This window comes from Nyctereutes procyonoides, unplaced genomic scaffold, assembly GCF_905146905.1.
Source record: "Nyctereutes procyonoides isolate TBG_1078 unplaced genomic scaffold, NYPRO_anot_genome, whole genome shotgun sequence".
NCBI classification, from domain to species: domain Eukaryota; kingdom Metazoa; phylum Chordata; class Mammalia; order Carnivora; family Canidae; genus Nyctereutes; species Nyctereutes procyonoides.
In genome coordinates, this window is record NW_026575021.1 from 16,560,127 (window position 1) to 16,574,822 (window position 14,696).

General features: G+C 61.8%; 1 protein-coding gene across 1 annotated transcript; it reads right to left on the bottom strand.

Moving 5' to 3' along the window:
- Positions 1 to 35: 35 nt before the first annotated feature.
- Positions 36 to 13,040, bottom strand: CHRNA3 (cholinergic receptor nicotinic alpha 3 subunit). Its single transcript, XM_055341893.1, has 6 exons — positions 12,899 to 13,040; positions 11,649 to 11,788; positions 11,506 to 11,550; positions 10,566 to 10,675; positions 5,972 to 6,983; positions 36 to 164 (listed from the first exon to the last, which is right to left on the bottom strand). Exons 1-6 carry the CDS (start codon positions 12,978 to 12,980, stop codon positions 36 to 38), a joined length of 1,518 nt encoding a protein of 505 aa, XP_055197868.1. The 5' UTR covers positions 12,981 to 13,040.
- Between the last annotated feature and the right edge of the window lie 1,656 nt (positions 13,041 to 14,696).

Sequence of the window (14,696 nt, forward strand, 5' to 3'; positions counted from 1 at the left end):
CCCCCACGAGCACGGCCCCGGCAAGCGCTGGGCGCTCAGGCGTCGTCTCTGGCCAGCAGGGGTTGCAGAAACAGCCCTGCCGTGCCCAGAATGCATACCAGGATGAAAACCCACAGAAAAATGCGGTCGATGACCATGGCAACATACTTCCAGTCGTCCTGGATCTGAAAAACAGAAATAAACGCTGTGAAAGAGGAAAAAATAAAGCATGACGGGAAGGCAGAGTGAACAGGGTTTCGGTACCGAGCATTGGATACACACGCGGCAGCAGAGCCGCCCTGCCGCCAACACGCTAGAAACCTCGGGTCCCTAGTGAGGTCTGAGGAGCGCCACTGTCCTCACGTTTCTCCTCGTGCGCTGCGAGAAACACGTGTAAACTATTCACGGGTACTCTGCTGGGATCAGCGAGTTCCCAGCGCACTCAGCTGGCCCAACGGGTAGAGCCACATAGGGCCTGTGGCTCCTGATCTCGGGGTTGTGAGTTCAAGTCCCACATTGGATATAGGGCTTTCTGTAAAAAATACCTACAAATTTCTTAACATATATAATCTATTTTTTTTCTTTCTTTTAAAAAATATTTTATTTCTTAGAGAGCACAAGCAGCAGGGAGGGGCAGAGGAAGAGGGAGAAGCAGAGTCCCCGCTAGGCAGGGAGCCCAATGCAGGACTAGATCCCAGGACCCCGAGATCACGACCTGAGCCGAAGGCAGATGCTTCACCAACGGAGCCCCCCAGGTGCCCCATACATTTTTTTTCCTAACCATTTCTAATTCATAAGGTTAGTAAAGCAAGTTATTGACTTGTGCCCCTGTGGGAGGACTCCTGGACCTCGTGAGAGTAGCTGAAACAACCCACCTGTCATTTACCATCGCTTCCAGGTACTGTTCTTACCCAGTTTTAGATACTAATTTCCTCTGAGCATCTGTTTCCACATAAAAGAAGCATAGCAGGGCAAGGCCATCTTTGTCATCCCCACGGCCCCTCCCCAGGCCCAAGCAAGTAAAGATCCTCTTCACCTGTGAGGCCAAAGTATCACAGAATTCTGCGCAGCGATCGGAGAGGCTGAGAATCAGAAATAATTGCTGACAATAAAGTAAGAGATGGAAGAAAGCAGGACTAATTGCATTTGACGCAGCTTTGGTTCAGGCTTGAAATAGGAAGGAGCATTGTGTGTTAATTATACTCCTAGACAACTCAGAAAGCAAGGAAACTATAATTGAATTGAAAAAGAGAGAACCCATGAATCAACTGATTTTGAAGAAATAATCACATAATAAAGAGGCAGCATGTGATTTAGTAATTTAATTAAGTGCAGTGAAATGGGGCCGGGAGACAGGAGACAAGCGTTTTCTTTCCCAATCGTGAGCTGAAGTAGATGCGGGCCCCTGCAGACAGCCTCGGCTAAAATTAGACTTGTAATGCCATGTTTGCCAGGTAGTCCATTCGAATTCCTGAGTTGGTGTCTTGTAAGTGCCGCAGATGCACAATAGACCCTGTGATCCCGCCCCGCTGCGCTGCCAGCTACGCCCTGGTGGCCGCAGGCAGAGGGGGAAGCAGACACTGATTTCAATCCTAGTGTCTGAGAAATTGTGACCTCTCGTCACCTCGATTTGTCTGTAAAATGCAGGTACCGACAGAACTCAGCGTCCTCTATCCTGCACCCTCCCTTCCCACGACCCTCAGTTTCTTTCCCGCGATTAAGACCCTCTCATGGTTTGTCTGCCTCTCTGATTTTATTTTTCCTTCCCTTCCCCTATGTTTCTGTTTTGCTTCTTAAATTCCACATATGAATCAAACCATAATTCTCTTTCTGACTTATTTCGCTCAGCATGATACCCTCTAGTTCCATCCACAGCGTTGCAAATGGCAAGAGCCCATTCTTCCGATGGCTGAGTCATGCCCCATCTACACTGCATCCGTATTATCCGTCCACCTGTCGGAGGCCATCTCAGCTCCCCCCACAGGCTGGCTCTCGTGGACACCGCTGCTGAGGCGCCCCCTCGGATCACCGCATCTGCGTCTACAGGGTAAATCCCCAGTAGCGCAGTTGCTGGGTCGCACGGGAGCTCTGTATTCGATGAGCCACCGACGTCTGAAGCTAATGCACTCTGTGTTAATTCGTTGACTTTAGATAGTAAAAACCAGCAGTGCTCGCTGGGCAGTGAGTGAGAAGACGTGCTGGCACGTGGCACCATGACAATGCCTCAGGATCACCACGCTGATAGACCACCTTTCTCTGACTACGGATCCTCCTCTGACAGCAGTTTGCGGACCGCGCCCGGTGCCTGTGAGCACAAGCTGCACCAAGAGCCGGCTGCGAACTAACTTGTCTAGCTGCTAGAGTCTTGGAGGCACGATGCTACGGGCCGTTTTCTGGAAACTTTGGAACTAATGATAACAGAGAAGCATCAGGCAAGATGCTGAACTAGCACAAGATCTTGGCTGGTTCTTTCAGCCCGGCCCTGGAACATTCCAGAAGCAAGAGGAGCCTTGTGTGCTGGGGGCTGGCCGCTCCCGGCCAGGTGGGGCCTCCCGAGGGTGGGCTGGGGACAGCTTTGGGCTGTGCTCTTCTCACCCCCCATGCCTTGCGTCTTTGCAGCCTGTCCACACCCTGCCCAGAGGGGCAGGTGCACGGAAGACACTGTGCCGGAGTCGAAACGTCAGGAGGCCGAGCCGTCCCTTGAGCGACAAGGTCACCTGGCGGGAAGGAGGCACCTCTGAAGGGCCCTGGTCTAGTCTGAGGCCACGTGGGCCTTCTGGAGCCTCCCCAAACACAACCCAGCAAGGATGGCTGAACCCCCAGGAGAAGTGACTTTACGGGGCCACCGGACACAAACTACCAGTTGAAAGGAAATTCACGCGACAGGTTAACGACTTAAATAAAACATGAGACCCGCGGAGATGACAAGGTATTAGAAACACAAAGTAGAATAAGCAGGGTCACGGCACCAAATCAGACAAGTCAAGGAAAAGTCTGAAAACACAGGACAGCCAGCAGGAGGGACCGGCGAGGAGGGGGGGGGGGGCAGGTAGGGGAGGGGGGCAGGTAGGACCGCGAGGAGGGGTGAGGGCGGGGGCGTGGAGGCAGGGCTGGGCCGAGGCTTCAGGCTCCGTCGCGGTCACGGGGGAGCAGCCTCGTGTTTTTCAAGGAAAAGAACGTCAAGTCTAGACTTTGGTCTCCGCTGAGCCCTTACAAATGAGTGTTTCTGGCCTCGAAGCGCGCGGTCCCTGAATGCTCAGCCACAGTCCCGGAGAGGGCGGCGCAGGGGTGCGGGGAGGGGTGCGGGGAGCGCGCGGAGGGCGCCCGGCGGGCAGGGGGCGGGCCCAGCAGTGAGGACTCCGGGCTCCGGACCCGGTTCAGACTCGGCGGGCGGCGCAGAGCAGGAACCAGGAGGGAAGGAAGAGTCCGCGGGGGGAGGGCAGGCGGCGGCGACCTGCGGGCCCCGCGGCACCGGCACCGATGAGCGACCCGCACCTCCCCCAGCAGCAGGCGGGCGGTCGCGGGACCAAGAGCCCCGGACACCCCTGCGCGGGCCGGGGCGCACCTCTCCGACCGCGAGGACGACTCCACCGCTGGAGCTGCCCCCGGAGCCCCCCTCCCCTGGAGCGCCCACCAGCCCCCTGCAGGCCCCTGCTGGAGCCCCCATTGGAGGCCCCCCCGGCCGGAGCTGCCCCTTGAGCTGCCCCCAGAGCCCCCCGAACCCCCCCAGCTGCCCCCGGAGCCGCTGTTTCCTGGACCATCCACCAAGAGCGCGTCCAGGGGGGCCCCAACCCGGAGGGTTGATACAACCAAGCTCCTTACTGAGGAGACCAAGTGCGAACCCCCGGTGACCCCGAAAGCAGCCCCCGGGGGGGGGCACAGCCGTGCCCCAGCCTCGCAGTGAGGTTCTGGGGACCACAGGCCCCAGACAGGAAGCCTCCCAGGAGCCCCGCCCACCACCTGTGGGCCCTGTGAGGCTGCGCGGATTCCTGCTATTTCTGGAAGGACAGCGCCCCCCCGGGGGACCCCCTGCCACCAGTTTGCCGCTGACCTATCTTCCCGGCATCTCAGCGGCGGCTTCCCTTCTAGTGTCACTTTTACCAAGTGTTCTCTGCTGTGGGGAGCCCGGGGTGCAGCTCCCGACCCACGGCCACACACCTGCATCCTTCCTAAGCTTCTGGCTTGCTCAGGGCCTGGTGGGCAGGCAGGGCAGGGTGCAGCGCCTGCAAGCGCCATGAGCCTCAGAGAGGTCTCAGGACCTCGCACTGGGCTCCACTGCTTGCTCCCACGGAAGTTAAACGTGTGCGGGCCTTGTTGGCCAGACTGCGGGGCTGTGACAGTCACCGCAGCGCTCGTGGGTGGGGCGCGGGGACAGGCAGCCCCTCATGCCCCCACTTGCACACTGGCCAGAGCGGGCAGGGAGGGGCTGTCATCCAGGCCCGTCGGGCTAATCTCCCACCCAAGCTTCAGGCCCCGAGGTCTGGCAATGAGCTCTTTGCTAATAAGCAACTTAAGGCAGAGCCAATTAATTTTAAAGCAGAGCTTCTTAGAAAATTAGGATTCTGGGGATCCCTGGGTGGTGCAGCAGTTTGGCGCCTGCCTTTGGCCCAGGGCGTGATCCTGGAGACCCAGGATCGAATCCCACATCGGGCTCCTGGTGCATGGAGCCTGCTTCTCCCTCTGCCTGTGTCTCTGCTCTCTCTCTCTCTCTCTGTGTGTGTAACTATCATAAATAAATAAAAATTAAAAAAAAGAAAATTAGGATTCTGATAACCTCGTGGGGAAACAGAGGGTCAGGAGGAGCCGGACGCACAATATTAGTGGAAAACCTCCCTCCTAGTACTTGACGTTGGTTTCCATGTAAGATCGGTGGAGGAGATACAAGTTCACCCAATTAAAGACAATGAGCAGGAGAGTGTGAGGGGATGCCTCACGAAAGAAAGTACACAGACGGCCAATAAGGGTCTGAAAAAGTCACTACTCAGCAGGGAGAAGCCAACTGGAACGGCAAGGAGGCACCAGCTCACAGGTGTCGGGGTCGGGGTGTGCGGTCCTGGCGCTCTCAGACAATCCGGGGCTGGGGCGCCCGCTGGCCCCGCACACAGAAACCTCGCGGTATCCCCAAGGTTAAAGGTACCTCTCCGCAGCCCTCGGCCACCCCACTGCTCGTGTATGTCCAAGGAACACGAGTGCAGACGCTCAGCAGGGCACGGGCGTAGGAACACGGACGGCACCTTTCCTCACAATAGCCCAAAACCAGAAGGGCCAAGTGCAGCAGCTGCGGGATGAAGCGGCAGCACGTGGCCCAGCCCCGCTGTGGACGTTACACAACAGGAACAACCAGGACAAACCTCAAAGACCTCTTGCTGAAGGAAGGAGGTCAGACGCGGGAGGGTGTGTGCTGTGCAATTCCATTTATATGAGGTCCAAGGAAGGTAACCGGAATCCAGGGGGTCAGGATCGGTCATGGTGGGGGGTCACGGGGAAGGGGTACTGGAACCACCCCCACGTCCTTACTCAGCTCAGGGTGACAGGGGTGTACACATAACACAAAAGAGGCGTGTACTTGGGGCGCTGGGGGCTCTGTCAGTGAAGCGGCTGCCTTCGGCTCAGGTCATGGTCTCGGGGTCCTGGGGTCGAGCCCCGTGCGGGGAATCTGCTCCTCCCCCTGCCTCTCCCCCCCACTCCCTTGTTGCGCTCACTCTGTCTCTCATGCCCTCTGCTAGGCAAGACAAGAGGCATATAGCCGATGCCTAAGTGGGGGCAAACAGAATTGGAAAGTGACACCTGGGACGCGGCTGCCCAGGGCTGGGGAGGAGGCTAGTCCAGCGCCCTTTTCCGGCTCCTCTGCGACCAGGTCCCGCCAGGCCTGGGCGGGGCCCGCAGGGACACAGCACATGCAGGGACAGCTCCCTGGACAGGGCAGCCCGCTGGGCCCCGGCTCTAACGTCACCCACGCCAAGCATCTGCCGATGGGAGTAACACATCTTACCTCTTTGGCGTCATTTTGTGCTTTCATGTTCTCGGCGATATACTTGACGCTCTGGATGGCTTCTTTGATTTCCGGTGACAGGGCCGAGAGGGATAGTGCGGCACTGATGGACTCAGAACTGGAGCTCCTGGGGAGGTTGGCGCTGAAGTTGGAGATTTTTATCCTGCGGTGGCGGCAGTGGCTGCACGTGCCGTCCTGGCAGGCGCAGCCTTCCTTGCAGCCTCTGGTCTCGGCGCGGCGGAAGCAGTTCAGGGTGGAGAGCTCCGCGTGGTACGAGGGCCTGGGCTTCTGGGCGTGGCCGTCGCTGCCCGCCGGCCGGGTCATGAACATGACCCTGGGAAGCAAGTGCAGGAAGATGGTCTTCACCCACGTGGGCATCGTGTGCGTGGTCGGGGTTCTGTAATGCACGTTGAGCACGAAGACCGTGATGACGATGGACAGCGTGACGAAGATCATGGTGAAGAGCAGGTACTCGCCGATGAGTGGGATGACCAGCGAGGTGGAGGGGATGGTCTCGGTGATGACCAGGAGAAACACGGTTAGGGACAGCAGCACGGAGATGCAGAGCGTCACCTTCTCGCCGCAGTCGGACGGCAGGTAGAAGACGAGCACGGTGAGGAAGGAGATGAGCAGGCAGGGGATGATGAGGTTGATGGTGTAGAAGAGCGGCAGGCGGCGGATATAGAGCGAGTACGTGATGTCGGGGTAGATCTCCTCGCAGCAGTTGTACTTGATGTCGTGCTTGTAGCCGGGGGCCTTGATGATGGCCCACTCGCCGCTCTCCCAGTAGTCCTTGAGGTTCATGGAGGAGCCGATGAGGACCAGGTCGATTTTGGCCTTGTCGTAGGACCAGGAGCCAAACTTCATGGTGCAGTTTTGGTAATCAAATGGAAAGTAGGTCACGTCGATCTTGCACGAGCTCTTAAAGATGGCGGGAGGAATCCAAGTCACCTCCCCCGTGTACTTGAGGAGAGCTTTGGTCTTGTCATCCACCTGGAAGTCCCCGACAGCACTGCGGAGACACACGCCATTACCACCGCCGCCCCGGGCCAGCTTCTCGCACCGCCCGCGGCAGGTGCAAGGTGCCGTCTGTAAAGCTGCCCCGTGGGAGAGCTCACCCTGCGCGCTCGCCACCCCGCCACCCACTCCCGGGCACCTCCCTGCGCCCTCCAAGACTCCGATGTTTACTAGGACTCCCAAGTGCCACAAAGGGTCTGCTTCCCCTACAAGCACCTGGGGGGATGTCGTCCTTGAGGCAGGAAACCTTGGGGGTATTTGCCCCTTCTGCTGTGGCTTAGACCTCGGACCTGGTCAGCACCTCATTCGGGCTCCGGCAGGCGCCTCCCATGTGCACACGGGCGTGTGAGGCCAGGCTGTGGGGCCCACTGCTCTGCCCACCCCCACCCCCCGCTCCCCAGGGCTCCTCTGGGTCAACAATCACGGTTTCTGATTCTTTGTCTTTCAAATCCTGCACTAGGGCTCCTCTGCCTTCCAGGTTCCGAGCTGCCCCCACTTCCTCCCCTGTCTACAAAGAGCCCGACGGAGTCCGCAGGGACAGGGCAGTGGGCCCTGCAGGGGGACTCCAGGGCCCCGCGCTCTGCATCAAGCCCCCAGAGGGACCCACCCCGTCCACCTCGGGAGCTAGAAGGAGGACAATGGGTGTTTCGGGAGAGCTGAGCGCTCCGTGCCACTGAGCCTGACCGCATGAGACAGAGGGATGCGTCCTGCCGGTCCCCACCTCCACCTCCCTAGCCTCGGTGGCCCACGTGAAGACCCCAGGCTCCGCCTCCGCTCCCGGCCGTGGGTGCATGCTTTCTCATGCCATTCCTCCCAGCTCTGGCTCCACGAGCAGCCGGTGCCGGCCTCATCCTCCCGAAGGACCCCCAAGGCCTGCTCGGGGCCAAGAGGAGCCCCAGAGGACGGAGGCCCCAGAGCAACCTCCTGCGGAGCCCAGGCTCAAGGAAACCCACGGCCTCGGGCCCCCATCCTAGGGGCGAAGCAGCCACCCTGTCCCTGGGGCTACGGCTACCCCAGGGCAGACGGTGGAGGGGCTGCGGCTGAGACTGGCCCAGAGTCCAAACCACTGGCTCCCAGGCCCGCTCCAGTCCAGCGCCCGCGTCCTCCTGGAGGGGAAGCAAGCATCGGACCCCGGGGTTCCCACCCAGAAATGGCGGCGGAACCTCGACCCTGCGGGGCTTGGGGCCCAAGTGAGGGGTTGCAAAACCACCTGTGCGCCCAAAGGCCAAACACCAGGGATCAGTGTGCCTGGGGGTTGGTGTCCGTTTCCGCTTGTTTCTGGGGATCCGGACCCGAAGGCCTGTCTGCCGGGCGGCAGCGTGCGCTCTGGCCTCCGCCACCAGCAAGCAGGGGAGACCAAGGCCTCAGCGGCATGGCGCGGCCAGACAGGGACTGAAAAGAATGACCTGAAAATAAATGGCCTCCGCCTCGGGGTGTCCGGAGCCAGCGGGCAGCAAGAGACACGGTGGGAGGGGTCCGGGTGCCCTGCAAGGGGAAGAGGAGGCGGGTGGGTGCGCGACCCCGAGGGCTTGCACTAGGGGAGCCTGAGCTTCGCAGGGGGAAGGGCGGCGAGCTGTGTGGACACTGTCTCTGAATTCCCTGCAGTGGGAAGACAGGCAGCAGGAGGACGAAGGAAAGCCCCCTGACCACGTCCCCAAAGTCAGGTCATCGCAACCCCAGCAGCTTCAGAGTAGGAGTGTGGGGACCGGAGCGAGCACGGGGGCCTGCCTGCAACCGTGGGGGGCTGGCCGGGTGGGGGACAGGGAGGTCCTGCATCCCCAGGGCCCCAGACACAGAATCCACCGTGTGCAGAAGCCTTGGGAGGGGGAGCAGTGAGACGGGGCCACAGCTTCCGGCCTGCAGAGAACCGAGAAGGTGGTGGGGTGCACAGAGGGCCTGCGGGCAAGGCCCCTGGGGCCGCTGCGGGCTCGAGGTCTCCCCCAAACTCCCTCCTCGGAGCACAGAGACCCACCTCCAAGAAAAATGCTGCTTAGGGTAGGACCCCAGTTAAACGGGGTCGGAAACAGGTTGAGAAGAGAAAGAAGATGTTCACAGGCCAGAGGAGCAGCGCGGTGGCCGTGACCACCCAGGGGCCCCCCGGCCCAGAGGCTCCCAGGCCCGTCCGCAACGTTCAGCAAAGGCCACGTCTGCGCGGGAGCGTCTGCGGGGCTGCGGTGCGAGAGGCGTGCACGCGCGAAGCCCCAAGCCCCAAGCGGAGGCCCGCGTCCCGGGGCAGCCCCAGAGCAGACAGGTAACCTGATTTACAAGGGCCCGAGAGGAAGACCAGCGCAGTGGAACAGATCTGTCCAGGGACTGAGGAAACGGCTTGTCCCGCGGCCGCGGCGGGGCTTAGGCAAGGGAAGTCGCGTGTCTGGGACAGTCCTGCTGCGCTGCGTGGCCGCGGCGAGCTCGTCGGTATCCCTTCCCCTCTCAGGGCCACCCAACTTCACCCGAGCACACAGATTTTCACAGCGACACCTCGTACCCGAAGACAGGGTCAGCGTTTCAGAGATGTTCATGGAAGCTGGGGCTCGGCCACGGATTTATGTCCCCTGCCTGGTACCACAGGGGCTGCCGTGAGTCGTGAGCTCATCACCGTTCGTGCCCGTGTGTCCTCTGAGGGCGCCGTGGCCCCGGGGACGTGCAGAGAACCCGAGCTCTAACTGGGAGGCAGGAGCTGCTGAGTCCCTCTCAGGAGACTCCCTGTGCCCTCTGCTCCTCGCCACATCCCACCTGCAGCGTCTCCCTGAGGCCCATCTTTGTTAGGCTCACACCCTGACACCCCCCGCTGTTCGCCCACGGCTGCCAGCAAGGAAGCAGCTCTAACATTCAAATTATGACATTAGAATTTTTGCACGTTTTCTTGATTCTAGCTTAGCAACGGTTCCCCACACCGCGGCCACCTCCCAGGCGGCCCCTGGGTCAGGAGGCTGCTGGGGCTGCTCCTGTGCTGCAGACCAGCGGGGCCTCTTGTGTCCCAGTTGTGTGGAGACTCCATCTACAAACACAAGATGTATGAAAGAAGCCTCGACGAGCGATGCTTTTCCTTGGAAAACCATTAAAAACACCCAAGCCGAACCACGGCCCTCTGTGGAGTGGCACAAGACCCTTCTTTCAGCCAGCGACTAGAAAGTGGGACTCGGCCGGAAATATACCTTCAGTCCTAATGGTTGCGACATATTTCGCGTCTGCTAATCCGGCACAGAGAACCTGAACTCAGAACATGTTTGCCCACGACGCAGCTTGGCTGTGGACACGGCCAGGTGCTCAGGCTGGTTTTGGAGGTGCCACGGTGGGCAGGCTGGGACCTGCAGAGGAAGAGCCTACAAGACGCGGGGCACCAGAGGCAGGGGTGTGGGGCTCTCTGTGGTCCTGGCCTTCGGGGCCCATCGGCCCTGGTGGGGGCCCTGGTGGCCGGCTCCCCGCCCCGGCCGCACCCTGGGACACTGCCCTCCGGGGTGTGGCAGGCGGCGGGAGTCCGGCACCGGGCGTACAGTAGGTGCTCAGTAAATCCCTGCGGCACTCATCCAGGCAGCCACCCTGGAAAGGGCCCAGGCTGAGGGCCGCCAGCACTCACTTGTTGTACAGCACGATGTCTGGCTTCCAGATCTTCTGCGCGGGGACGCGCATGAACTCCGCCCCATCGTAGTCCGCGGGGTTCCACTTCAGCTTGTAGTCGTTCCAGATCTGCGGAGAGGCGGCAGGGGCAGGGGAGCAGGGGGCAGGGCCAGCACAGTCTCCTCCCTTTGTGGGGCCCCACCTCCGTGGTGCGGGTGCGGGGGTTGGGGGGACAGCTTGGGTTGAGTGTTCCAGCCACCTCCAGGGCAAGCGGCACAGATCACCAGGGTCTCGTAGCCGCTGTGGGCACAGGCTGGCCGGGCTGTGCCTGAGTGCCCGCGGTTTACACGCCCGAGTGGCTCTCCAGGGCGGCTGGGCACACGTCCCCCCAGCCCCGAGGACAGGCGCTAACCCGCCTTGGGGTTAAGCAGCCTGGTGTGGGAGGGGTTCTGGGGAAGGAGCCGTGAGCCCGCTGGGGCCTGACAAGGGACCGGGCAAAGGCCAGGGGTGGCAGGCGCGGCGGGGGGGGGGCACTGCACCCTCCTGGCCGCGACCATCGCAGGAGTCCAGGGAGGCACTGGTCAAGGTGCGGACAGAGCCCCCAGGGGTGGGGCACGTGGGGCCGGTTTCTTGGCCTCGCTCTGACAGGGGAGCCCGGGAGCCCCTGCCCCCGCGCTACCAAAGGAGCCGACAGCATCTGCTTCTGCGAACAACGGTTCCTGCACGAAGGGGAGGAGGTGGCGGGGGACAGCAGCGCATGTCTGTGCCTGTCTGCTGTGTGTGGAGGTCTCTCCCTCCAGGTGGCACTGGGGTCCTGAGGGCCCGGCCAGGGGGACCATGCAACAGTGCAGGGACCCCAGCCCAGGGGGCCCCGCGGGGCCAGTCGCCGGTCCTCCCGGTGGCGCAGCAGGCGCAGCGGTCACCACCGGAGGCAGCAGCTCGCCAGGCCCCTCACTCACTTGCTTCAGCCACAGGTTGGTCTCCATGATCTGGTTTACTTCGTCCTGGAGGAGGCGACAGCGACCGTGACTACAGACCGAGGCGGCTGGGGAAGGCTCCGCAGAGGCCCGCACCCCACAGCTGCGCCCGGCTCTGCACTCACCACCTTCACCAGCTGAGACATGGACACCTCAAACTGGATGATGACCGGCTCCGATACGTTGGCCACAGGCCGGATGATCTCGTTGTAATCCTCAAACAGCCGCTCAAATAGGCGGTGCTCAGCCTCGGAGGCCAGGGCCCCTGAGGGAAGCAGCCGTCACCCTTCCCTGGCCAGGGACACCACCCACCACGGTCTCACCACGGGCCTGTGGAGCTCCAGACTTCAGACGAGGCCCACTCCCCCGAGTTACAGACAGGGAAACTGAGGCCCATGAGACACCCGGGGTCACACATCCAGGGGGAGACCGTGGTCACAAGCCTGGGCCGGAAGGTGGGTAGATCTGGTGCAAACCCTGCCCGGCTGCCTGGAGGCTGCGTAAGCTTGGAACTTGTTTCTTTACCTGTGAGCATCCATCGCTTCTGTCCGCTTGGTGGGCTGCTAGTGGGGGTCCCGGGTGAGAGCCGAGCACTCCCCTCACCTGCTATGCAGCCCAGGTATGGCCACCACTTCCAGGAAGCACCGTGGCCAGTCCATGCCCAGGGCTCAGTCCCCCCCCACCCCCCGGAGGAGCCCCACCCTGGTGCCGCTGCCCCTCCAGCCTGCCCTGCACCCTGCAGGGGGTTGGCCCCCAGCCCTCTGAGAAGCTGGGCGTCTCCCTGGCTCCGTGATCTGGGAGTGAGACCCCGGGTCCTGCTGGATCTTTTTCCGGCCTCATCAAAGACCTGACCCCCCCAGAGGGGGATGGAGGGGTGGGGGGTGGGGTGGGGAGGCCACCCCTTGGTTGCTAAGCGCCGGTGAGTCAGCTGCCTGCCTTCCCACTTGCAGGTCGGAGGGCAGGATCCCTGGGGAGGCTAAGCCAGCTTGCCCCACTTGGAATGGTCTTGCCTGCTGTGCCCCCAAACAGTGGGGTCCTCAGCCGCGAGGGACAGGAGGTCCCCCGACATGTCCCCCTTCAGCCCTGCCCAGGCCATGTCAGCCAGCCCCTGGCGCCGGGGCCCTCCTCCTGCCCGGGCTCCTCTCCCACCCGCAGGGGGCGGGCGTGGGGGGCGCGGCCCCAGGCTCGCAGCGATGGCCCCTCCCGTAGGTGGCAGCGGCCTCCTCTCCCGCCATCCCCGGCCTCAGTTTCCCCATCTGTTGGTAGCACGAGCGCGTGGGCCGGATGCGCAGTGGAACCGACGCCCGGGGCGCCCACCCCGTAACCCCCGCGCCTCTGGGTGGAGGGGTGGCCGTAGGGGAAACGGGGCCCCTACCTGGCGGCAGCAACACCAGCAGCAGCAGCAGCAGCAGCGGCGGGAGCCGCGGGACCCCGGCTCGGCGCGGGTGGGCACCCATGCTCCCCACAGAGTCCCCGCGGCTCCGGCGCAGCCCGAGGAGAGCCGGACGGTGGGGCGGGGGGAGGCGATGCCAGGGCGCGGAGCTGGGGCGCGGGGTGCAGCCGACGGTGGGGGGGGCGGGGTGCAGAGCTGGGCGGGGCTGGGGCGCGGCGCGGAGCTGGGGCGCGGGGTGCAGAGCCGGACGGTGGGGGGGGGCGCGGGGCGCGATGATGGGGCGCGAGCTGGACGCCAAGACGCGGGGCGCGGAGCTGGGGCGCGGAGCTGGGGCGGCGCGGGGTGCAGAGCCGGACTGTGGGGGGATGGCGCGATGCCCGGGAGCGGGGCTGGGGCGCGGGGCTGGTGCTCGAGCCATCCGCCGGCCCCTCCCGCGGGTGTGAGCGGAGGCTCGGCTGCTGCGCGCGGCGGCGGAGGCGGGGCGTGCGGGGCGGCCCGGCCTCCCTCCCGCGGTGGGGCCCCCCCACCCCGAGCGCCGCCGGGAGGAGGGCCGCGGGGCGCAGGAGAGGCAGGGACACGCCCTCCAAGCGGGGTCGGTCCGGCGCCCTAAGGACGCGCGGGGTCTCGCCGGCGGGTACTGCCATGCCTCGCGTCGTCCTGCTGCGGGGGCGCGGCGGGGGCCGCGCCCCGTGCTCAGCCGCCGATACCGCTGGGGACGGAGGAGGGGCTGCGGGCCCCGGGCGGTTTGAAGGGCTCCTCGTTAAGGAGTGAAGAGAAGGAAAGACCTGAGGCCACGAGGTGCAGCCCGGGAGGCTCCTGGCTTCCGCGCCCCCCACCCGGGGCGGGGGCACCTGCGACCCAGGCCTCTCTGTTATTCCCAGGATGGGTTGCTTTAAACCCAAACCAAAGGAGACCTTTTGCAGGACTCAGGAAATGCCAGAATTGGGGCCAATCTCTCGGGCCCCCTGTAGAGCATTCTCAATCTCGAGGTAAAAGCCCCTAAATTTGAAAAATATTGCAACTCAGGTATGCAACCAAGAACTTGTATCCAGAAGATATAAAGCACCCTGAAAACTCAGAAGTAAGAGTAGATAGATATGAGGGTCTTGTTGGGGGTGGGGCAAGTGTTCTGAAACTGGATTATGGTGATAAACTTACTAAAACTCCTTGAATTATATATTTAAAAAGGGTGGATTTTATACTATATATGTCACGCCTTAATAAAGTCGTTTTTAAAATCTCAACAGTAAGAAAACTAAACCCAATTTTAAAAATGAGCAAGAGAGTTAAACACACAGTTTATGAAAGAGGGCATGTATGCACAGGCAAAAAAAGTAAAAAAAAAAAAAAGGTAAAAAAAAAAGTCACGTGAAAAGATGTTCAGCAGCATTAGCCACCAGGGAAACGCCTGTTAAAAGCTGGCTGATACTCCACACATCCACTGGGACGGCTCGAATCAGTCGACACCAACTGCAGACAGATGCCGAGGGTTGCTGCCTCTCACGCTGTGCGGGTGGGGATGCAAGATGCTGTGGCCTCCAGGGCCCAGTGCCACGGTGGCTCAGAAGTTAAATTTTTTTTAATTATTTATTTATGATAGTCATACAGAGAGAGAGAGAGGCAGAGACAAGGCAGAGACACAGGCAGAGGGAGAAGCAGGCTCCATGCACTGGGAGCCCGACGTGGGTCTCGATCCCGGATCTCCAGGATCGCGCCCTGGGCCAAAGGCAGGCGCCAAATCGCTGCGCCACCCAGGGATCCCGGGCTCAGAAGTTAAAGC

What these genes read in the sequence shown, in the direction of transcription:
- CHRNA3 (XM_055341893.1), bottom strand. Translation starts at nt 12,980, where the DNA reads ATGGGTGCCCACCCGCGCCGAGCCGGGGTCCCGCGGCTCCCGCCGCTG. An exon ending in CCAACCTGTGGCTGAAGCAA is followed by an intron (nt 10,676 to 11,505) that starts GTGAGTGAGGGG and finishes GCCTCTCCGCAG; the next exon opens with ATCTGGAACGACTACAAGCT. An exon ending in GACATCGTGCTGTACAACAA is followed by an intron (nt 6,984 to 10,565) that starts GTGAGTGCTGGC and finishes GTGTCTCCGCAG; the next exon opens with TGCTGTCGGGGACTTCCAGG.